The sequence below is a fragment of the Leptidea sinapis genome, chromosome 8, assembly GCF_905404315.1.
Source record: "Leptidea sinapis chromosome 8, ilLepSina1.1, whole genome shotgun sequence".
Taxonomy (NCBI): Eukaryota; Metazoa; Arthropoda; class Insecta; order Lepidoptera; family Pieridae; genus Leptidea; species Leptidea sinapis.
The window spans coordinates 14,005,569-14,029,917 of record NC_066272.1 but is presented as its reverse complement, the minus strand read 5'-3'; the positions used below and the strand labels follow the sequence as shown (position 1 = coordinate 14,029,917).

General features: G+C 35.4%; 1 protein-coding gene across 1 annotated transcript in view; it reads left to right on the top strand.

The window, feature by feature from the left end:
* LOC126965752 (uncharacterized) overlaps window positions 1–20,630 on the top strand; it is a 52,182-nt gene extending 31,552 nt beyond the window's left edge. Inside the window, exons 2-5 of the mRNA XM_050809510.1 lie at window positions 6,321–6,481; window positions 11,063–11,168; window positions 13,821–14,004; window positions 17,113–20,630. Coding sequence (XP_050665467.1) covers window positions 6,331–6,481; window positions 11,063–11,168; window positions 13,821–14,004; window positions 17,113–17,217 — 546 coding nt within the window. The 5' untranslated portion in view covers window positions 6,321–6,330 and the 3' untranslated portion in view covers window positions 17,218–20,630. The remainder of the gene's footprint in view (window positions 1–6,320; window positions 6,482–11,062; window positions 11,169–13,820; window positions 14,005–17,112) is intronic.
* Window positions 20,631–24,349: the final 3,719 nt, after the last annotated feature.

Sequence of the window (24,349 nt, the reverse complement as noted above, 5' to 3'; positions counted from 1 at the left end):
GATTCAGGACTATTTGGCTTTTAGTATGAGAAAACAGCATAGTTGCATATAGCACCGTTCGGGAAGCTCCGTAAAATCTTCTCGTCCCAAATATCACAGTGTCCGAAGAAATAGTATTCAGCCAGTGTGTATTGCCAGTGATGACTTACAGTAGTCAGACGTTGTCGCTAACTATGGGCCTGATGTGAGAGCTCATGGTCGCACAGAGAGCAATGGAGAGAGCTATGCTCGGAGTTTCCCTGCGAGATCGAATCAGAAATGAAGAGATCCGTAGGAGAACCAAAGTCACTGACACAGCCCAAATGATTGCTAACTGAAGTGGCAGTAGGCAGGGTACATAGTTTGACGGACAGATGGCCGGTGGGGCAGAAAAGTCCTGGAATGGCGACCACTTACCGAAGACAGTGTTGGTAGCCCTCCACAAGATAGACCAACGATCTGGTCAAGATAGCCGGAATACGTTGGATGAGTGCAGCGCAAGACCGATCATCATGGAGATCTTTGGGGCAGTGGCCCTTGCAGCAGTGGACGTCTTCCGGTTGATGATGATGAGAAAACATTTGATTGAATTTGACTAACTTCTACTGCTCAGATGTTTTCTCCGATACAATGAAATGATTATCACATAAAACTGAGTCGATATGCATTAAAATGAAGTTTCGTCAAAATAAATCACTTTTATAGCCAACTCGCGCTTGACCAAAAGCCAATAAGTTAAAAACTAGAATACTATGTATATAAAAGTAGAATTCTATAATAAATTTTATACAGCTTAATGAGAAATTAAATGCATAACTTATAAAAAAACCAAGTCTTACAACTTAGTTATTCTACCGTAAAAATTGTGAGATCCATGTCATGTCATGCCAAGTCAGTCAATTTATTTAGTCGAACTTGAGAAGGACACCTTCTGTATTAAGTTATTAGGTGATTAGCTTACCTAACAAAGTCTTATTGTGAAATGAAATGAAATGATTTATTTGTATGAATCGTGGTAACATAGTTGTTAACAATTAATTGGTGTACAGCACAATTCGCCAATATATCGGCATACAAATATTTGATTGTCAATATTGTAATTTTTATATTTATACGTCATTAATACACATTACATGACTCTAATTCAATAATATAATATAAAATAAACATTAGTTTGTATTTACCTCTCAAAAAATTACATTTAATATTATTTTTGGCTAAATAATTCTTTTAAACTATTAAAGCATTTATCTATTAGCCATAATTTTCATTTTTTACGCATTAATGTGACCATATCAATATTAAAAATATTTTATGTTTTAAATTCGCACTAAATGCTAATTCTATTCTAAATTTAAAGCTTTTAAGTCTGCTATAAGTGCCTTAGAATTTTGATTATCGGTCAGTCAGTCAGTGACAAAATCAAGAAACTTAGACTAGTTATAATTCTTAAAGTACTGGTTCAAATTGAATGAAATTTGTTTTACCAACAACGAAGTAATAGAGGATCGAAAATGGCCTGAACTCACAGAACAATTTAAAGAGATACCTATTCTGTGCCTGAACTGCTTCGAGAAAAGGATGGTACGGCCGTGATGCATGTTACGCGTTAAAACTAATCTTAAGATAAACTAAAGATAATCAATATAAAACTAAACCTCACTTGTAGAAATACATGCTGTCGTCTTCGGGAAAGGTTTAGTTCTGAATATCCGGGAAATTCGGGACACTAAACGAAGTGCACCTCCCTCCCCGGTCTGGGATTACAGCCAGTATCCTGTACAGAATTGGCGTTTTGGAATGCTTGTTTCCTGGAGTGCCGAATGCTGTCTTATTTCACTGGTAATACGTTTAATATGGTACCTAAAAATTAATTAAATTAATAAAATATCCCTTGTGTACGTTTATACCGACACTGGCAATCTTAAGGAGACATAGTGAAGAAGGTTGCTTATTGTTTTTAATGTCATATACTTTTATTAAAATAGGATATTAAATCACTTATAGAAAGTCAATAACTGGTAGTTATTACCCATTCGGAAAAATTATGTCTCAGACCTGCGACGAATGGGCGCAACAAACTCAGCGGGCTTCTTTTTTTTTTCATAAAAATATCGTTACTATGTTGTTTTTTTATATTTTTTATTATTTAGTCCACAACCTGACTACACTTGTATGCATTGCAAGGTAGTTAGTATACAAAAATACTGTTTGTCAATTGAGACAGCGTGGATGTGGACGTGGCATGCATGAATAAGTGATACAATAACTACAGCGCAATAAACACGCTTAACAAACAAGCTTGATAAAAACAGTACTTATACTAACAGCCACTAACAAGAATTAAAAAAAAGGTTAGCAAATACTTGCCAACTTATCTACGTACTTAATTTATTTTTTACTCTGGCTATATTGTCACTGAAGATATCTATAGCATCTCTGTAATAATTTGCAAAAAAGTGCATTCTATACAGCGGACTATGATCCCCAAGCTTGGTTCTGGTTGGAGTTTAGGCAAATAGAAAGTCTTGCGATTGTGTAAGCGGCTACAGTAAAAAAATAACGACTCCATGTCATCTTACATAACAGTGTAGCACCAAAACAAGCCGATTAACGTGTAAATTCATAGCCCCACGCACACAACTACAGGCCGATAGGCGGCTATTATGAGAATTGTCATCGTCTGTGACAGAACAGTTTGCGTCTCAATAAAATATTTTAAAAATGCCGTCGTGCGTTGTGAGAATGTATAAAAACAATACTATATAAGTATTTGTGGCCATATATGATTATTTAAGGGAGAAAAAAATTGTGTAACTAGTATCCCCCGTAACCACACACACACTAGCATAACGGTGCTTCTCTTGCTAATATCACGGCGCGGTGTCCTTCTTTTATTACTCGTCCGTGCTACAGTCACGGGGCACAACGAACTTTAAGCGTTCGAGTAGTTTAGGCGCATCAATGTGTCCCTTTATTAGCTTTGCCAGGAAAATAATATCTGCAATCTTTCTGCGGTCTTTAAGTGATAGTTAATACTACAATATAATTTATTATTTAATAGCCTGAGGTCGGTCACTCCATCCCCAATCTGTGGTATAATATAGTAAATATACACTCTCAAAAATATCCAAACTACTGAATTCAGTATACCTTACGTATACAGTTACCTATTGGTAACCTTGTATTATGTATCACTTTAATGATAGAGTAGATATGGATACTTCATCATCATCAGCCGGAAGACGTCCACTGCTGGCAAAGGCCTCTTCCAAAGATTTCCAAGACGAGCGGTCCTGCGCTGCCCTCATCCAAAGTATTCCGGCGATCTTGACCAGATCGTCAGTCCATCTTGTGGGTTGCCTACCAACACTGCGTCTTCCGGTACGTGATCGCCATTCGAGGACTTTACTGCCCCAACGCCCATCTGTCCGTCGTACTATGTGCCCTGCCCACTGCCACTTCAGTTTCGCAATCACTTGGACTATGTCGGCTTTGGTTCTCCTACGGATCTCCTCATTTCTGATCCGATCTCGCAGGGAAACTCCGAGCCCTCTCCATTGCCCTCTGAGCGACCATGAGCTTTCTTATAAGGCCCATAGTCAGTATTCACGTCTGCGTACAGTAAGTCATCACTGGCAATATACTTAATATATACTTACGTATCCATAATACAAGTAGGTCAGTAGGTATAGTAACGTAGAATGGGTTCAGTGAGCCCCTTCTGTGGAACAGATAATGCAGCTTCCCTGTTTCAATTTAAAACGAAAGTATCAAAGGGCTAAGAGAAGGAAAAGGTAATATGAATGTAATATTTATAAACGATCAAAACGTGATTTGTAATATCTGATATTGAACGATTCGATAGATTAGTATTCACGGGCAACATAATCGAATAAAATCGTATACGAAGAATTCCGAGCAATTTTACTTTTAAATTATTTTTTGTATTAACTGTCTCTGTTTTGGCTAAGGAAACACACCTTCACAGCTAATAACTAGAGTCAATTCAGCGGCTGTTTGTAAAAGTTCTTTGTACCGGGGTACAAAGCCAAAAACACCCATGTTTGACGTAAAATTCCCGAATACTCTGAGAACTTACGTAAATAATATTAACTTACATTATCTTGATACGCAAAGATGGGTATATGATATGTGCATCTTACGGCCGTTCCCAATATACTATCTACAGATAGAGACAAATTACTACCTTCTACTGTCAGTCTATATATTGACAATTACCTGCCAATAATCTGAAGCTGTCCCAATATACCCGATAAGTCATTCTTATCGCCTTATATTGGGACGCGTAAATTTGCAATTCATACAAACTTCTATCGCTGGTAAGCTATACGTCGTCTCATTGACAGACAGCGTGTACGGATAAGGGGAGTTACCGTCGATAAGTTTATTGTTACAGTAAAGTCAACGAATATTACGATTTTTATCTCAAGTAAGAGATAGACTGAATATTGGGAACGGCCGTTACATAACATTGTGAATGTTGATATAGATAGTGACCTATTGAGCTTACGGCCGTTCCCAATATTCAGTCTATCTCCGGTTGTGGCCTACTTGAGATAATAATCGTTACTATCGTTGACTTTTCTGTCTCAAAATTTATCGACGGTAACTCACCTTATCAGTACACGCTGTCTTATAATAATGACGATAAGAATGACTTATCGGGTATATTGGGACAGCTTCAGATTATTGACAGCTAATAACTGATAGTAAAAGTACATATGGTACATATGTCTACTGTGGTAGAAGGTAGTAATTTATCTCTATCCGTAGATACTATATTGGGAACGGCCTTAATAAACTTTAATGTGGGAATGAACGATCTGTGCGTATTCCATGCCTATTTTCGATCGATTCCTTAAATAATAATGTATCGCATAAAACCCTATGTAGAGAATTAAATAATGTGTGCTTTTCATATTTTCCCTACAAATACACATTTGTTTAAGAATAAAAGTTAAATGTCATTACAATATATATATTTTTATGGAATAGGAGGACAAACGAGCGTACGGGTCACCTGTTGTTAAGTGATCACCGCCGCCCACAATCTCTTGCAACACCAGGAGCGTTGCCGGCCTTTAAGGAAGGTGTACGCGCTTTTTTTGAAGGTACCCATGTCAAATCGTCCCGGAAACACCGCACAAAGAAGTTCATTCCACAGCTTTGTAGTACGTGGAAGAAAGCTCCTTGTAAACCGCACTGTGGAGGACCGCCACACATCCAGATGGTGAGGATGATATCCTAACTTGTGGCGTGTCGTGTGAAGGTGGAATTTCTGTTGTGTCTTTGCTGTGTTTTTGCTGTATTTGATGAATGCTGTGTACAATTTAAATTGGATCTTAGGAACTACCTAATTGTAAATAAATAAATCAATAAATTATATCATAGAAAATGAATTTCAGTTAACTATCCTTAGTAAAAAGTTGGGCTTTTTGCCACATAAATTAAATTAAATCAGAATTAGCTGTCCATACAACAGGATAAGGTGGGCTAGGTGGACCTTAGATAATTTATACGTATATATAGAGCCTCTTGCTGCTAGATAACCGATAAAAAAAGGCCAGGTTTATTACTTGAGTGTGCGTGACAAGCTACGTCTTACACTCGCAATTTGTATGTCACTTTGTGTTAGTGTGCGTGCATTGCTCAAAATAGAGGATGAGTTTGACAAAACTGAGATTATTTCCACGTTTCAACAGCTGTCGCAGTCTATCAATGCGTTTAAAGATCTAAAATTGGCTCATATTTCAATTAACACAGCTAAATTTCAAATAGCCGCTTACTTCAATAATATGGACATACTTTTACAAAAATTATCTTACCCCAAACTATGCAATGCCTGTACTATGGGTACAAGACAACGATATATTAATATTATATATAAATCTTTTTATTTTGGGGGTGGGGGTGCAGTTTAGTCAAATTTGAGAGACAGGATAGCTTTTATTACTATTTGGGACCCATAATAACTTTTAATTCCAAAATTTGTTTTGTATGGACATAATATTTTCTATGAGAGAAAATAGCAACGCACGGTTCGACAGTTCTGCTGTGAAACAATTTCATTATAACAACAGGGAGCATATTATACGAAATAATTCTTGATGTTATGAAATTGTTGACAAATTCATAAAAAAACAGTATTTTATTTATTATGTACGAACAACGTCTGTCGTATCGCCTAGTATTTAATACAATATATTTATAAACATCCATGACTCGGAAACAAACATGTATATTCATCATATAAATGTTTGCATGTAATAATATAAGTAAGGATTTTCCAAATTCATACGTAAATTATATTCTTCCAGGTAAATTAACATGTCTACATCCGCAGTCACAAATTCAATAAACGAGCTGCGTCGCCTCAGCAACAATACAACTACAAACCCGACTGCCGGGGGCCATGTTCTCGGTGTTGCCAAATCAACGCACAACAATAAACGCCCGCCAATCATCATTTACCCCACCGGTAAGTACGCGTCCCGTATTTGAAAGCCAGATAGATTAAGCCAAGTGGATTAATTACCCTCTAGCTCTATTTGTGAGTGTAGTAAAGAAAATAAACTAGTTCTTCATTGGAACCGCAACGGAGACACGAAATTTTTAAAGTGAAAACGTCTTTAGCCGCGTTGGGCACTTTTATTGGGGGAAAATTTTGGAGTGAAAATGTAGCACGGGAAAATTTTATGGTTATGGTTTGTGGCATCGCCATGATCATGACTGGTGCGCACGACAAATAAGTAATGATAAAAATATAAATATATATTGTTAGACACTTGGATGTAAATTATTAATTATTTTCGAATTGTAGTCTATTTCTCTTGTCCTCCATTGAAGTGAATGTCAGTTCACACAGGTATGAAGAAATTGCGATATTCTTGTTTTTTAATTAAATTATAAATTTTCATCTGACTTTCAAGGAAATCGCCAGAATATTTCAATTTGTAAAAGCTGTGATCGCGAAATAAATAAGATTGAAAAATACTGGTTTAGAAATCTGCAGAACTCGTGCATATTTGTAGGTCATTTGTGTATAATAATCAACCATCAAATATTCAAACGTTTGTGTTTTTTTTACCATATAACTATTTAGTTTTAATACCAAATATTACCATTAAGTATGATTACAATACACAACCCTAGTCGCAATAAAAACTACTGTTTTTAATTAAAATAGAAAAAAAAAATATTTACCATAGGGAGGGACAATTGGTTAACGTCATGCAACTAAATCAGTTGGTAAAGAGCCTTTGACATGGGGAGAAGAACTGACAAGAAACTCCCAGCCCATTTTTAAAATAATAAAATAACAACCTAGCCTACTCAATAAAATATTATACAATAATGTTGCCTGCGCAGAATCAGACAAGAACCATCCATCATTATCCTCTTTATACTATCGTCTTGGTAATAAAATAATGAAGTATAAACTGCATTAATGTGATGGATTTCTATGTAAGCTTGGACAAGTATTGAAATACAATAAATCCCAAACATTACGAAACGATCATTACAGTTATAAACATCACAGACGAGTTATAAAGTTCAATAAAAGTCACATTATGTCTATTTATTTGCTGGAAACAGCAAATACTCTAACTCTAACTATTTCTTTACAAGACTATTCAAACAAAGAGTTTCAAAGACTTTCCACATGAATAAATTCTTTAGATTTGCAACAGTAGAATGATGCAATACAAAAAGTGACGATAGCACAATCAGGGCAGTTTGGTTATGTAACTACATAATATCTATCATCCACATCCAATGATTAATTGTACCCCTCGATAGATAAAGAATTAAGATTTTATGGTGCCTGGTCTTTATGAAGACTTGAAGTAACTCTCGTCGAGATCTATTGATTGTGTATTACGAGGTTGGTAGCTTGTACACGAGAACCGCTGCAATTCATGGAGGGTCATTCATTTTACTGAAGAAAAAATTAAAGTATAAGAATCAAAATGATATTGTCTGCCTGTCTATTGAGCGGATAATTGAGCTGGCCTCAATTCGAGTAATTCATTGTTGTGTCTGTTTATAGACCACCCTGCGCTAACTTTGAACTTTTTAAGAAAGTTATTAGTGAATTTTTATTCAAAACCACAAAATTAAATAAAAAACTGCTTGTTTGTGGAGACTTTAATATAAATATTTTAGAAAATAGTACTTTAAGTATTAAATATATTTAACTCATACAACTTATCCAATATGTTCACGGAACCCACAAGAATAACTTCTACTAGTGCCACATGTATTGATAATATTTTTACAAATGTGAGGGCTACTAGTAAAACATAATTAGTAAATTAGATTCGGACCACTGTGGTCAGTTAATTCAGTTTGAATTTTTAAAACCCAATATAACTAAACACAAAATAACTTTTGTGCCTGTTACATCAGACCGCATAGAAAGAGTGAAGGCCACCCTTGTTAGAGACTTCCCATTTTTTACATAATACATTAAAACCAAATGAAACCAAAACCAAACGGTACGGGCCTTGCTTAACTTAATACTTTTTAGTGTTTTGGAATAGTGTTTTTGAAGTCGGTTGTGTTTTTGTTAAAATTTTTTTTGCTTTAGTATTTTTTTTTTATGGAATAGGAGGACAAACGAGCGTACGGGTCACCTGGTGTTAAGTGATCACCGCCGCCCACACTCTCCTGCAACACCAGAGGAATCACAAGAGCGTTGCCGGCCTTTAAGGAAGGTGTACGCGCTTTTTTTGAAGGTACCCATGTCGTATCGTCCCGGAAACACCGCACAAGGAAGCTCATTCCACAGCTTCGTGGTACGAGGAAGAAAGCTCCTTGAAAACCGCACTGTGGAGGACCGCCACACATCCAGATGGTGGGGATGATATCGTAACTTGTGGCGTGTCATGCGAAGGTGAAATTCGGCGGCAGGAATCAGGTTGAACAGCTCTTCGGAACACTCCCCGTGATAAATGCGGTAGAATACACACAATGAAACGACGTCTCTACGCAACGCCAAGTGATCCAGCCGTTCACAGAGTCCCCGACAATTCGAGCAGCTCTGCGTTGAACGCGGTCAAATGGATCGAGCTGATACTGGGGTGCGCCAGACCAGAGATGACAGCAATACTCCATGTGAGGCCGGACCTGCGCTTTGTAGAGCGCTAGAATGTGGGCCGGCTTGAAGTATTGCCGTGCTCTATTTATGACTTGTTTGGCTTTGCCCTCCAGATGGCCACGGAATTGGCAATAAGATTAAGCTAATATTTGTTTTCAGAAACTTATTTTGTTTGAATGTGTGCTAGAGTTTTTTATCCATACTAAATATATTTTTCATTTCCTCTTATAGATGGAATGAAAAAAAGATCAGTTAAACGTACATAGCCTATTAAAATGCCGAAAACAACGCTCAGGTCGCTTTTAGGATCACATTTGACTTTAGAGGTGGACTGTTAGTCGCTATCAACAAATTAAAATCCAATGTCTAATGTTGTGTAATGTTATATAATCAAACTCCACAACTTATTAATTTAATTAATTAAGATGATAATTTATGAAAGTTTTGTTACAATCAGGGCCAATATACAGGGTTTAACGAGACAACCTCCGAACTCGGAATGATTCCGTAGAGCTATAACTGATTTATAGTTATTGGCATAAGTGCAAGAAAGTTCTGTATTTTCAGAAAAAAAATTGTAGACTTTTTTATAAATAAATAAATAAAATAAATAAATCCTTTATTTTGCTAGAAAACATGTAAGAATGCGTGTAAATAGTTTTAATGTATCAATGTTATCGGCCATTTCTGGCATGCAAAATTATTATTAAATATTAATTCATTTTTCGTTTAATTACAAAATTCTAGTTATTATTATAATTGATTTAACATTAATAAACTCTATATTTTAAGCACGGATTGGTTCTTCTCGACTGAATGAGCGCTGAGGATAAATTTTTACACTGTTGACTTCCTATAATGTAAATTTTTCTTCCAGCAGTTTTTTCTTTTCAGTAATTTTTCTTTCCTTCTCTTATAGTAAGCAATGCATTGTGTTAAACGATAAAGCGGCGAGAAAAATTGTTTTTTTTTTATAATTTTAGGGACTATTAATAAAGATAATTGGATAGCTTTGATTATAAAATGGATTGCTTTGTTTATTAATTCTAAAAAAAACAATTGTGTAGTTTTATGAAACTATTGCGGCAAGTGTAACTTTTTTCACAAAATTACAAACACATATCAGCAGAATATAAAACAAATAAATATTATGTTTTACATATTCATTAAATAAAAATATAATGTAATAAAAAAATTGCCAGGTGTGGGGTTCGCATCTACTCTCCCTCTCGGGACCTTGAGCTTAAATCTAGCGCCTTAGACCGCGCGACCAAACTGACTCGAAAGCAGTATGTTAAATTAATGATACAACATCACACCTACTACAATCGGTGAAGTACCGCGGCCGATTGTAATGCGACATGCAATAGTTTGGCGAAAAAATTTGATGCGGTGTAATAAAAGTTTCACTTTAATAAAAATAATCCGCATCACATTTTTTTTATTTTGGATTTTTTCAGCGCCCATGTATTCAGAAATATGGTCCAATTACAACCTCCCACTTAAGGATGTAATTGTTTTACACCCTGCTTACACATTATATATCTAATCTAATGATATATATAAAAATGAATTGCTGTTCGTTAGTCTCGCTAAAACTCGAGAACGGCTGGACCGATTTGGCTATTTTTGGTCTTGAATTATTTGTGGAAGTCCAGAGAAGGTTTAAAAGGTGAATAAATAGGAAAATGCTGTTTAATTAAATAAAAACAAAAAATTTGTTTTTCCTTTGATGTGTCCATACATAATTTTTATGAGAGAATTTATTGACGCACGGTTTGACAGTTCTGCTGTGAAATAATTTCATTACGACAGCAGGGTCCATATTTTACGAAGTAATTGATGATGTTATGATATATTATTGACAAATTCATATAAAACATTATTTTATTTATTATATACAGAACAACTTCTGTCGGGTCAACTAGTATCTAATATTTATTTATTTCTTTGTTTCAGTTACACCGGAATCAATAGTAATACCTATTGTGTCCTGCATTTTTGGGTTTCCATTATTGGCTCTCACCGTGATATGCTGTTTAAGACGTAGAGCCAAGCTGGCCAGGTTTGTAAATTATTAACTCTGCAATTAAGGTAACATTAGCTGAAGCCTTTGTCTAATATAAAAATCATAAATCTATATTTCATTAAACATCAGTGCAATAAGGATGACCGCAGCTGCAAATAAAAATTGAAGGTTTCATCCTCCATTCGGTTCCATCCTTTGCACCGGATGCCGGCTAGATTATGGGTACCACAACGGCGCCATTTTCTGCCGTGAAGCAGTAATGTGTAAACTTTACTGTGTTTCGGTCTGAAGGGCGCCGTAGCTAGTGGAATTACTGGGCAAATGAGACGTAACATCTTATGTCTCAAGATGACGAGCGCAATTGCAGTGCCGCTCAGAATTTTTGGGCTTTTCAAGAATCCTGAGCGGCACTGCATTGTAATGGGCAGGGCGTATCAATTACCATCGGCTGAACGTCCTGCTCGTCTCGTCCCGTATTTTCATAAATAAAAAAAACATAACCAATTGTAACTAAGCTTTGGATACAAAATCGGGAGTTATTTTCGATCTGTTTAAATTATTCTGCTTATTGTTGTCGGATTTTTATAAGAGGACAGAATTGTCGAGAATGTTTATATAGAAAAATTTGATAATATTTCCTCTTAATTAACAGCGTAAACTATATTTTTTTAAAGTTTTTGTTACACGTAGACTATACGGACCTGTCGGCGCTTGCGCTCAACTACCGAGAGTCTTGCAGTGCGGTGATGCATCCACCCTGCAATATGATAATTTTATTACTTAATTATACCGAAAATCAAGTATCGAGTACTCTATGTTTTTAAACTTTTCTCATCGCGGAACTTTAACATAGTTATTATTATGACGGGTACTCACGATATGTATTTTATAAATGGGCGATTATTTTATATAGGTACAAACGCATTTCTTGTATTTTGAAAACGTCTAACGATTTGGAGTATATTTCTATTTAAACAAAACAAATCTTAAAACTATATTTATATTTTTTTTTATTTATATAATAGTTTCTCGCCGCCTCCGCAGTTTCGCCGTGACCAGGATTCACGCAACTGGACCGAAATATCGGCTTCAAATAAGTAAAATATATTATTGTACCCGTCATAATAATATACCGAGTACTCTTAAATATCGTGACTGTTAAAGATATTACATTGCTAATCACGTAGGTAAAACTTGAGTTGAATAAAACAGAACAGTTCCTAACAACAATACTGGATTGAATACTAAAATTATTGATTGAATAGCAAACAAGATACCTGTGTAGTTATTACGTATTCCTCATTCAAAATACGCCACATAGTTTCAATACCTTTGCCAGTATTCAAATACGGCTCTTGTTTCACAAACATGATTAAATGAAGCGCTGAAAATCTATATATTATTTTGATGTACCTGTTAAAAAAAAGATTTGGCATAATGAAAGTTTACAAGAAGAAGTTAAGAATAATTATTAAATTTTCGTTGTTTTTAGGGTTCCGTTGCCAATTGGCAAAAAACGGAACCCTTATAGATTCGTCATGTCTGTCTGTCTGTCCGTGTATGTCACAGCCGCTTTTTTCGAAATCTATAAAAACTATACTGTTGAAATTTGGTAAGCAGATGTATTCTGTGAACCGCATTAATATTTTCAGACAAAAATAGAAAAAAAAAAAACAATAAATTTTATTAGGTCTTCAAAAATTATTTAAGGTGAAGGCTTTTTTTGAAGGTACGGTATGTCGTATCGTCCCGGAAACACCGCACAAGGAAGCGTTGTAGTACGTGGAAGCAAGTTCCTCGAAAGCCACACTGTGGAGGACACAGTGTGTGTACGTCCAGGTGGTGGGGATGATATTCTAATTTGTGGCGTGTCGGGTGAAGGTGGAATTTGGCGGCAGTAACCAGTTGAAATAGCTCTTTGGAATACTCCCCGTGATAAATGCGGTAAAAGACACACAATGAAGCGACGTCTCTACGAAACGTCAAGCGATCCAGTCGTTCACAGAGCACTGGGTCCCCGACAATATGAGCTGGTCTGCGTTGCACGCGGTCAAACGGATCGAACTGATACTGGGGTGCGCCAGACCAGAGATTACAGTGATATTCCATTTGTGGCCGGACCTACGCTTTGTAGAGCGCTAGAATGTGGGCCGGTTTAAAGTATTGCCGTGTTCGATTTGTAACGCCCAGCTTCTTCGAAGCCAATTTGGCTTTGTCCTCCAGTTGATCGCGGGATTGGCAATCGCTCGAAATTTCGAGACCCAGTATTCCGATACTAGGCGAGGCTTTAATGGAAGTGTTATCTAATAGCGAAGATACGACAGCGACGAAATATGTCTCCTGGGGTTTAAATAATAACTCGATAGAAGACACAAGATGGACCGACGATATGGTCAAGATCGCCGGAACACGTTGAATGAGGGCAGCGCAGGACCGATCATGGCGATCTTTAGGAGAGTCCTGTATCCAGCAGTGGACGTCTTCCGACTGAAATGAAAAAAAACTGACAGAGTAACGCCCTAACTCGTCAATGGTTGAAGCGCAAATGAGGGCAACGCCAGCGATATATTGCGTTTTATAGACATCTTACCAATCTTCTTTTTTTTTTCATTTTCCAGAGTTTACAGAAGGACATACAGACACACACACTCTTTTAAAATAACTGTTTTTTCTCCCATATGTTCCTAGAGAGCGAGCACGTCGACGCAACTGCGAATTGGATCGAGGTGAGCTGTCCGTGGTGAGGTTGTCTCCAGGGAGAAGCAGGCAGCGAGCGGTCAGTCTGGTGCGCTCTCCCAGACCTCCCCCCACTCTAGAACTGGATACAGTACTTGAAGAAAGATCAGATCCTGAACAAACTACGCTTTCACAAGTAATTAAAATTTCTGTTTCTAGCAACAAATGTATTTTGTGTATGTACTCTTGAAAAAGTCAAATAGCAAAGTTCTATGTAGTAATAAAAAGATCTACAACTTTTATTTTCACATAACCACAAAATTTATGTAAAAAATTTATAAGTCCAAGTTTTTTATTTTTTATTTTTATCTTTTACAAAAAAAAATACGAAATTTGGTGAAAAGCTCCCTTTTTATGTCCCAAATACATTGTAATTTATTTGAATTGAAATATTGATTTCTTTCGCCTTATTTTTGACTCTAATATAGAAATAGAACTCATATTTTCAATCGAAAATTCACCCGTCAATATTGCTCGTACAACCACAAAAGTCTTATTAAATTTACTTTAACGTTTAACTTCTAAGCTTCACAAAGGAAGATTGGGTGGGTTGCATCACATTAGCTGTTATAGTTAAGGGTTAAGTAAATGTTAGCAGTAACGCTGACTTTAACAAAGACTACAGACTGTGTTGCATCATCGTATTCCTTGGCATAGTTAAAGTTAAAAAATACATGTACAAGATGCCACTGCTCTATTCTGTATGTGTTTTTTTAAATCAAAATAATTTTAAATGAACGATGAAGGAGAATGCAATATATTAGCGATTCCTATAAAAAAATGGCCGTAAGTACCTGTACTTAATTTTAGTATAATTAATTTTGTGATATAAATTGCATCTGTTTTTAATCAATTATACGTCATTTTAAAAGAAATTATGTCAGTCACCAGCAATAGTAATTTGCCAGGTGTAAACAGGTACATTATTGTTGATTATTTAGAGTCACTTGTTTTTTATTTAATACAAAATTGATGTTTTATATTTACTATTTACGATATACCATGGTATCCAGTTAAAAAATGGCCATTTAAAATTAGTTTTATCAAAAAAACACATACCTGCAGAATCGAGTAGAGGAATGTCGCTATTTAATATTAAAAATATCTTTTACCGGCGAAGAATGGACGGCTACGGTTAACAGTTAAAGTTATGACGTCATCTAAAAATTTAACACATGATGCAACATACATTTTGCTTAAGCGGTACATTAACATGTTTGTTATTGCTAAAGTCAGTAACCTAGCCTAATGTTCTTGTTAGTGTCATTAGGAAAATTATTTTTAAAGATAATGCCACTACAAAATTGCCGGCAACACCCACAAAGCTATAAATGATGGATATTATCAGTATGATTTGAGTATATTATAATAGGTATTAATTAACTTAAATTACTTATTTAATTCAACTTGCGTTAATTTTACGTTAAAAAATGTAGTTTTTGCGTAATATAACAAAAACGCTGCGTTCTTATGACATAGATACGACAGAAGTGAAAAAATTATCAAGACAAGAAATTTTCCAACTATTTTTTTTTCTATTATAAAGTTTATTATAATATTTACAATATAATATAATTATTAATATTTAGTACTCTGGTTGATTATGTTCTGAATGATAGCGCTTCGCAGTTAGCAGACGTGGTCGCTAACTATGGGCCTTATGATAAAACCCCATGGTCGCTCAGAGGGCAATGGAGAGGGCTATGCTAGGAATTTCCCGGCGAGATCGAATCAAAATTGTGGAGATCCGCAGAACAAACAAAGCCACCGACATAGCGTAAATGATTGAGATACTGAAGTAGCAGTGGGCAGGGCACAAAGTTCGATGGACCGATCGCCGTTGGGGCAATAGAGTCCTCGAATGGCGACCACGTACCGGAAGATGCAGTGTTGGTAGGCCCCCCACAAGATGGACCGACGATCTAGTCAAGATCGCCGTAATACGTTGAATGAGGGCAGCGAAGGACTGTTCACCGTGGAAATCTTTGGGGGAGGCCTTTGTCCAGCAGTGGTCGTCAGCTGATGATGATGATGATAGCGCTTTTTTAATCAACTCGAACCGGCTTTGCCCGAACGAGTGAGATAACGCGATGAATTAAAATTTCAAAGATCTCCCGTAAGAGTTTCACTTCAGAACACGTTTTTTCGTCGCGGATCACGGATACGCTTCACGCAATTTATTTGTGATATCGAAGTGAGATATGAGAAATAAGATAATTTGTTTTTGAGAAGAAATACATTTCCTTTGACACTTATCAGCCATCGCCAACTTCCAAGCTATCACAACCGTATAGAGTAGCCGTTACATTTTATGTAGTTCCTTATGTGTCCAGAACGTTAGTATTTTCTGAGTTTATACTTCTTATAACGCATTATAATAACAATAATCAGAGAATTTTTTTTTAAACTTTAAAACCGCATTTGTAATGGAGTGTTCCAAATGGCTTTTAATCCCGATTCCTTTTGTTGAATTCCACCTACGTCCGACATGCCACAAGGCAAGAATGTCTTGCGTTACTCTACGGTGCGGTTTTTACGAAATTTTCTTGGACGTACAACCAAACTATGGAAAGAGCTTCATGCGCAGTGTTTCCGGGACGACAGAGGTTTTGTGTTCAATTATTGTTAAATCTCATTCGTATTGAAAAATATGAAAGGTTTTTTAAACCATATCTCAAATTATTACAAACTGGCCAAGAAATCCCCGTCTCCTTTGTTGATTTAATTACCTCTTATAATTATAACCAATTACTTTTCCAACCGTTAAATCCCTATCACGCTCTATCAGGAACACTTGAAAAACCTTTTTATGTACTCCAGCCAACATTTATAATCAGTTGGAAGAGCACTCGTACGGAACGCGAGAGGTCGTGGGTTCGAGTTTTATTTTTGTATTAATCCTAGAAGTGAGGGTTATCTTTAAAAACAACAAATTGTTTCGATTTGCAAGAGCGACATTCAAGTCAATTTCCTAATATGCAATTATCGGGGTTGAGCAGATTATCAACTGTAAAGTAGATGCTGTGGATGAAGCCGAAGCATACAAGAACAACGTCACTCGAACGGTTAGCTCAGTTGAAAGAGCACTTGCACGGAAGCTGTCGTGGGTTTGAGTCCCACATCGTTCATAAAATTTTGTTTTCAAATTTTATTTGTGTATCAATCCTAGAAGTGGGGGTTATCACTTTAAAAACATAACAAATTATTATAAATTAGTAGTGTTACCATGTGCTCTGTATTCTAGGTTGATATAACACCAGATCGTGAAGTGGGTAGTATACTGTTCAGCGCGATGGGTGCCGTAGGCACCGCTGCCATGACTGCAGCGGCTTGCGCACAGGACAGCTAGCGGCGTGGCTCGGCGCAACTCGGAGCCCGTTCACCGCTCTGGGCTGCGCTGACTAGCCAACCCCTCGATGATGATGATGATGCTGAAGTGCTCAGCTAGCACGACGACCGCTCCATCACCGATATAGGGGAGCGCATGAAAATGTTCTTGGACATTCCGTTGAGAATTTAAGTGTACTTTTATATTGAAAAACTTACGCCCGCAACATCGTTTGCGTGGATTTCAAAACTAGATAAAAATTATCCTTTGCGTTTTTTCCGGACGAGACTCGTAGCTGTTAAGTGTGTGCCGATTTTACTAATTCTTGTGCTTGAAACGTGTGATGTGATGCCGAAGTGCTTAACTAACGTGTCGACCGCATCATCGTCAACATACGTATATGAACTTGTTCTTGGACATTGCGTTCACACTTATTTGTTGATACATATCGGCTACATCAGCGTAGTGTTCAAACAAATTCAATCATGATAAAATTATCTAATATTATATCAGGTTAGGTTAGGCTAATAAGTGCTACTAAGATGCTCTGCAGCTGTGTGAGACAGCTAAATGCGCTTGTGACAATATGGTGTATAAAGAGCAGGTCGTGCCCTTCTTTTAAATGCCCAGCCTAAGTTGAACTCTATTTTAATGTATTTGACCATATCGATCGAGCTCAAGAGCATTGACGATAATAACTATATACTAAGATAACACGCTTGGTCACAATATGCCGGATTCATCACGGCATATTGTGACCAAGTGCATGAACATGTTCTTGTACATTCCGTTGTATTAAATGACAATAATGATGATTGGCAACATAATAATGTATATAATAATCTTTTAATGTTCTTGTGGCAACCAAGCGTTTAAATGCATATTTAAGAACTTATTTAGTATTACATATCTATAGAGCTGGTTTATGTCCAAGATGCCAAACCCACATATTTTTAATTACGATGGGGATAGTTTAAGGTTCATTGATAGCTTTCTCAACCTTGCCTATCTCTTTCTCAAAATGTTCTTTGGCGATGAGCTCTTCTTTGACACGGTGTATTTGCGATAAGTTTTTTTTGTAATTTTCTTCATTTTAGTGCCGTGATTCTTACCTGTTTGAAAACATATAATAATATACTTATCTATTACTTTGAATTTTTGTATACCTATTAATTCGAGATACACTGGAATAAACTACTTTTCAGATTAAAACGCGTGTCAGCATACACAATAAATGTAAATTCTCCAAAATAAATAATATTAAAATTATATATTATGTTTCTATATTATTTTTTTTTATATATCTCAAATATTATAAAGTTAAATTTTATTATCATTTTCATAGCTTCTATGTTTCACGTGAATTTTTTTCCCTATTTTTCTCTATATTATGTCCAATTATTTATCAAAACATGTTTCTGACTCACAATAAAAGTATCTTAGATAATTTAAACGTGTAGATAGAGCTTCTTGCTGCTAGACAATCGATTAAAACAGGCCAGCTTTATAACTTTGGTGTACGTGACAAGCTACGTCTTACTCTCGCGATTATTATGTCACTTTGTGTTAGTGTGCGTGCATTACTCAAAATAGAAGCAAACGTTTAACCTCATTTTTTCGATATTTTCACAGCTGCCACGGTCTATCTAGACCAGTGGTTCCTAACCAGTGGTCAGGACCACCAGTCCGCAGGAGTCAGAATTTAAGTTCAATACGTGCACGCTGCACATTGTGAAGAATTTTTTCACGAGAACTGAAAACAATTTCAAAAGGTATCGACATCATGAACACGATATCGAAATATTTTCAGAAACATAACATTAGCTGGGAGAAACTTGTTGGTTTTTGTACGGATGGCGCTCTGGCCAGCAATGTTGGGATCACAATCAAAAGGTTGGGAACCACTGATCTAGACGTATAAATGGTCTAGGAAATTATAAATCAAATATTTCGGCACAAATAAGAATTATAAGAAAACGAACAATTTTAATTATATAGTTAGTAATAGGTTGGGGGAAAAGTTTTAACGCATTTTATATGAAAACCCTAGACTATTTTGCCAAAGTTTATTTACATTATAGAGTATATGTGTGTACGCCATCTTGTAAATAATTATCCTGTTGCTGTAGAAATTTTGGTACTTCTGATGAAGAAAACTTTAACTTAACCAGACACTACCTAAAGAATCCTGAAAAGACCGAAACAAGTGGAAATCTGAAGGTGCAAGGTCTGATATACATTATGGCAGAGACACCTCAAAACCAAACTCGGCTTGCGTTCAATTTATTTTCTTTGTTGTATCAAAATTTCGACAAAAAGATTGAACTCACTCACTCAGTCACACTCATTTTGATAGAAAGATTTGTTTTAGAACAAGATTTTGCTAATTTGTTTCTTTTTTTATATGTAACCTTTTTAATGTCATCGAACCCAGGCAGATACAAATAGTGACAGCCAAAGATGAGCAAAATTAAAAAAAGAATTTGTGCTCGATCTATTTTTAACTTTTTCAACATGTATTTTATTGTCATAATATTATTTATAGTTTTAAGGACAATTTTGATGTGATAATTAATATGATAATTTTTAATTAAATATGTTACTAAATACCTTCTTTGTAAGAAGTAAACTAAAGGATAGTTGTTAGATTTTTCATCATTGATCATCGAGTCAAAACAGTCTATGTTTTTTAGTATTGAGAATAAAACAGTAGCGTAAAAAATCTAGGGACATTGAATATTAAAATTCTCTATTAAAAAATATAATTGAATAATAAAAAAAGACCGACATAATAAGACCTTTAGTGATAAATACCATTTAGCGTTCCTTTATATGATTAATTTTTCTTTTATATTAGATGCTTTACTAGGATGAAGCAACAACTGGATTTGCTCTGTGCATTATTGTACACCCGAAAGGAACAAACAATCCTGTAACCCGGATAAATTAAAAAGCAGTGAACACGGTCGAAAAACTAAGCCATTGTTCTGAGAACTATAATAATTCATTTCTAATGTTGTGGATTACTTTATCATTTAGTAATGCATTAATTTATTTACAAATCAAGGAACATTTTAAATATAAATAACACTTACGTATGGCTATGTTTTATGATTTCCGTTCTGTACGGCTTTTGCAGCCCAGTGTATAGCATATCACCATATTTCACTTTACCATTTAGATTACTGTCAAACACTCGAAGATAAATTACAATACAGCTTAAGATACATTAAAGATAACTGTTGCTTGTATTAGATATTGGTTGAAGTGATGTTTGCGACCAACAAATAAAAAAGAAACACACAATATTGTTTTTATTCCTAACAGTTTTTATTATTTGCTTATCACATCCAGGTATATACTTCATCCAAGATACTTTATGCTTGTAATATACAATATGTTTAGTCAAGGAATAAAATGTCAATTAAATAAAATCTGGTCTTTTCATTACTAAAATAAAACGTGTAGTTTTTTTGTATGCGACACTTAATAATTTCTGGTGTACATTAATAATAAACAACAAACAGGTTAGCATCTTACAGTTTATGCAGACGACACATGTCTGTTTTTTTTTAAAACACCATAGAAGAAAAAAGGAAATGCACAAGATGACCTAAATATTCTGCATAAGTGGTAACGATTTTATATTCTTTTAAATACAATTACAAACAAAATAATGAACTTTAATTAAAGTTTTATTGCGTATTCTTGCTAAGTATGTGCTTATGAAGGATGCATGTAATTAATTTATTTTAGATAATTATATTATTTAAACTTTTATGTATTCATTTAAGATAACATAGATAAGAAAAAATTGGTTAATTAATAGTAGATCTTTTTCAATAATCAACGTTATTTTTTTCACTTAATGATGCCAAAATATTTTTCAAATTTTTAGATAAACATTATTAAAAAAAATATTCAAGGCACACTGTCTTTAGCGGTAATGCGCCAATAGCAGCCTAGCGAAACTCTCTAAGAAAAAAGTGATTCACTCGATTGTATGAAACGTGCAGTCATTGATAGATTGACAGGTGGCGGCTATAATCTTGTAAAATGCGGAGATAGCCGAAATTCTCTACGTTTAAAGCAACTGTTCGCTTTCAAACTTAGCCGGATTATTACAAATATAAGTTGTATGCAATGTTTTCAAAATACAAAAACATAATACATGTCGTAGACAATATTTGTATGAAACTTGTCTGATTAAATTGTTTGTCACCTATTAGTTGTCTACATGTTTATTATGCTCCCATGTTTTATACTTGTTGTAGGCTTGTAGCTAAACTTGTTTAAGACATGTCAGTGCAGAAATTAATGAATATGACAACACAATAATTGACTACTGGTACAGACAATAGAAAGTGAAGGTACTACGGAATTTTGCTTCATGAGTGCAGCATACTTGTATATCATACAGATTGAAGGAAATTAAAAAAAAAACACGCAAGTACTGGTCGCGATCATTTTTGAAGAGACGACAGCAAGAAGGGGCCTATCGTTCGTTATTGAATGATTTAAAAATAGAACACAGAAGTGGATTCAAAAATTTTGTTAGAATGAGACCAGTAAATTTGGAGAATTCGCTTCAAAAAGTTGTACTATACTTTTCTAAAAGGAGGACAAACGAGCGTAAGCACGGATCACCTAGGGATACGTGATCACCGCCGCACACATTCTCTTGCAACACCAGAGGAATCACAGGAGCGTTGCCGGTCTTGAAGGAAGGCATACGCGCTTTTTTTTTTGTTAGCTGTTTATTTGAGATTTCTAGCTACTGGTGACTCATATTCTTCTTTGTATTTGCATCGGATATCAAAAGCAAAATGTAGTTAATGCATTACTCATGCTTGCGAGACGATTATAAAAGTATCGAACGAATATCTTAATATAAATATTGCTAATAAAGCTTATGTCTTTGACCACTCCATTAATTATCTTCTTCTTTCCCACAAAAAAAAAGCAGTCCGGCCGGTAAATGCTTAAAACTTTATCCTCCAAGCGTGGATAGAGTATAAAACTTGTTTTATATAAGTATTATACATAAATTTCATTAAAATTAACGATACTTGCTAAAAACATGTATGTTTTATGTTGACGTGAACGCTGTCCTTGTATCAGACTGTATCAAACATGTTTCAGATCTATATGTGAACGCAAATGTGTTTTATACTTGAATAAAAACTTGTTGACAACACAGTGTGAACGCAAGAATGTTTCAGACAATTGCAATACATGTAAAAAACAAATACTTATGTTTTGACAAGTATTCTAAAGTTTTGTATAAAACAAGTTTTTGACCTGTTTCTTGGTGTATACGAGGGGTTATGACGGACGTAGTAGTTACATCCTCTTTGGCCAATAGCGTAAAGACCGCGGAGACCTATATTCGGCGTTAAATTAAAATTATTAATAATACAGATAGATTTTCGAAATTTGGAACTTTTGATTAATTATTTCCTACTTACTAGGACTTTTATCAAGAATTAACACGTTTTTAACTCGTTAACTAAACTAACTCCCCACGCCATTTTAATAACAAAGATTGGCGCGAAAAAATAACACCATGTATTATTCCACAGATTCTAAATTCAAATGTTATATTACAAGTTTTTTTTTAAAGATATTTATGGCCAGATGGCCTATGTATATTCATATTCAAATCATTGTTTAAAAGTTTACGTTAATTTAAGCAGACATTATCATGAAAATATTATTATAATTTCTTTGGCTTAAGCCATAATTCAGACAGTAATTAATGTTATAAAGGCAACTGTATTTTATCGAGGCCATCCTTAATTGATACAGCTGCTAATGACCATAAAAATTTTTTCATAAACTTAATACAGAGTCAAATTAATATTATCCTTTAATTTAATTAAATAATTTAAGTTAATGTAGACATTTGATATAGTAATATGATACAAGTGTGTTTGTTATACATTGACGTACAATAAATAACTAGACTCCCAATCGCCTATAAAAAGGTCGTCAAAATATGTTCGAGCGGCGTTGTAAATACGTATACATTAATTACTTTTCCAGATAACATTAAAAGATTCCTTCAAATTAACACACCATTTTGTGGCCTTAATGTTCAAAGTCTATTGTATAGGTAAATAAATAAAATAAAATGGGTACGCTCATTTGAAGCTCGGACACGAATACGAGGCAAGAACATTTTATTTTAGCAATTGAAAAGTAATTATTTAGCAAAATGATTGAGCGAAGCGAAGCGATGCTGAGCGGAGTTCCCACCGGGTGACTCCAATTGATTTCTGTGTTAAAATCTTTCTCGGCCATTTCTGGACCGATTTTATAATATGTTTGAACTCATAGAAGAAGAAAAGAAGGCTTTTCGAGGTTATTGTCGAGACAGAATTTTGAATTTCGACTTGATTCAATTATTATAATTAAAAACAAACATGATTTACAAATTATTCTAAACTAGCACGCGCTATTTATATATATTTAAAAATTAAGTCGATACAGAGGGACTTAGGAGTAGAGAGCCTGGACGCTTTCCTTAGGCGCCTCGCCGTCGGCATGTTCACGCGAGCCGATGCGTCGGGTTTCGCACACCTGCGGAACCTGGCCCGGGCGGCCACCTGACGGCCGCCTCTTCCAGCGGGACCTTCTGCCACGGGTAAGAGGAGACGTTGAAGAGGAGGAGTGACGATGTGCTTAATCCGCTGATCCCGGCTGATCACCCCGTCACGAGGCTCGATCGCAAGGGCCGCTAGAGGCGACGATCTCTCACCGGAATCGACTTCGCGCCCAAATAATATCTTGGATGCTCCTCGGCTTTACCTTCTTAAATTTTAATTTTAATCTATCTTCGTCTTGCGAAGTCCTTTGGAAAGTCGAATGACTCACATTTGGCCTCTGGGACACATAACATTGACTACACCCTTCCTCAAGTAGCGCTATAATTTTGCTCGCTGTTATCATTCTATCAACCATTTTAGAGACCGCTAAATAAAGGAATCAAGACTTAAAAATATCAAGGAAATAAGACAATCCGACAATAATTATCTAAAAATGTTTTAGAGATAATACGAAGTAACGCCCGCCATACGCAATTCACTGCAATTTTATTTCAAGTCCAGGTATGTTTTAAATTTGAATTTGGAATAAACTTTTTTATACACCA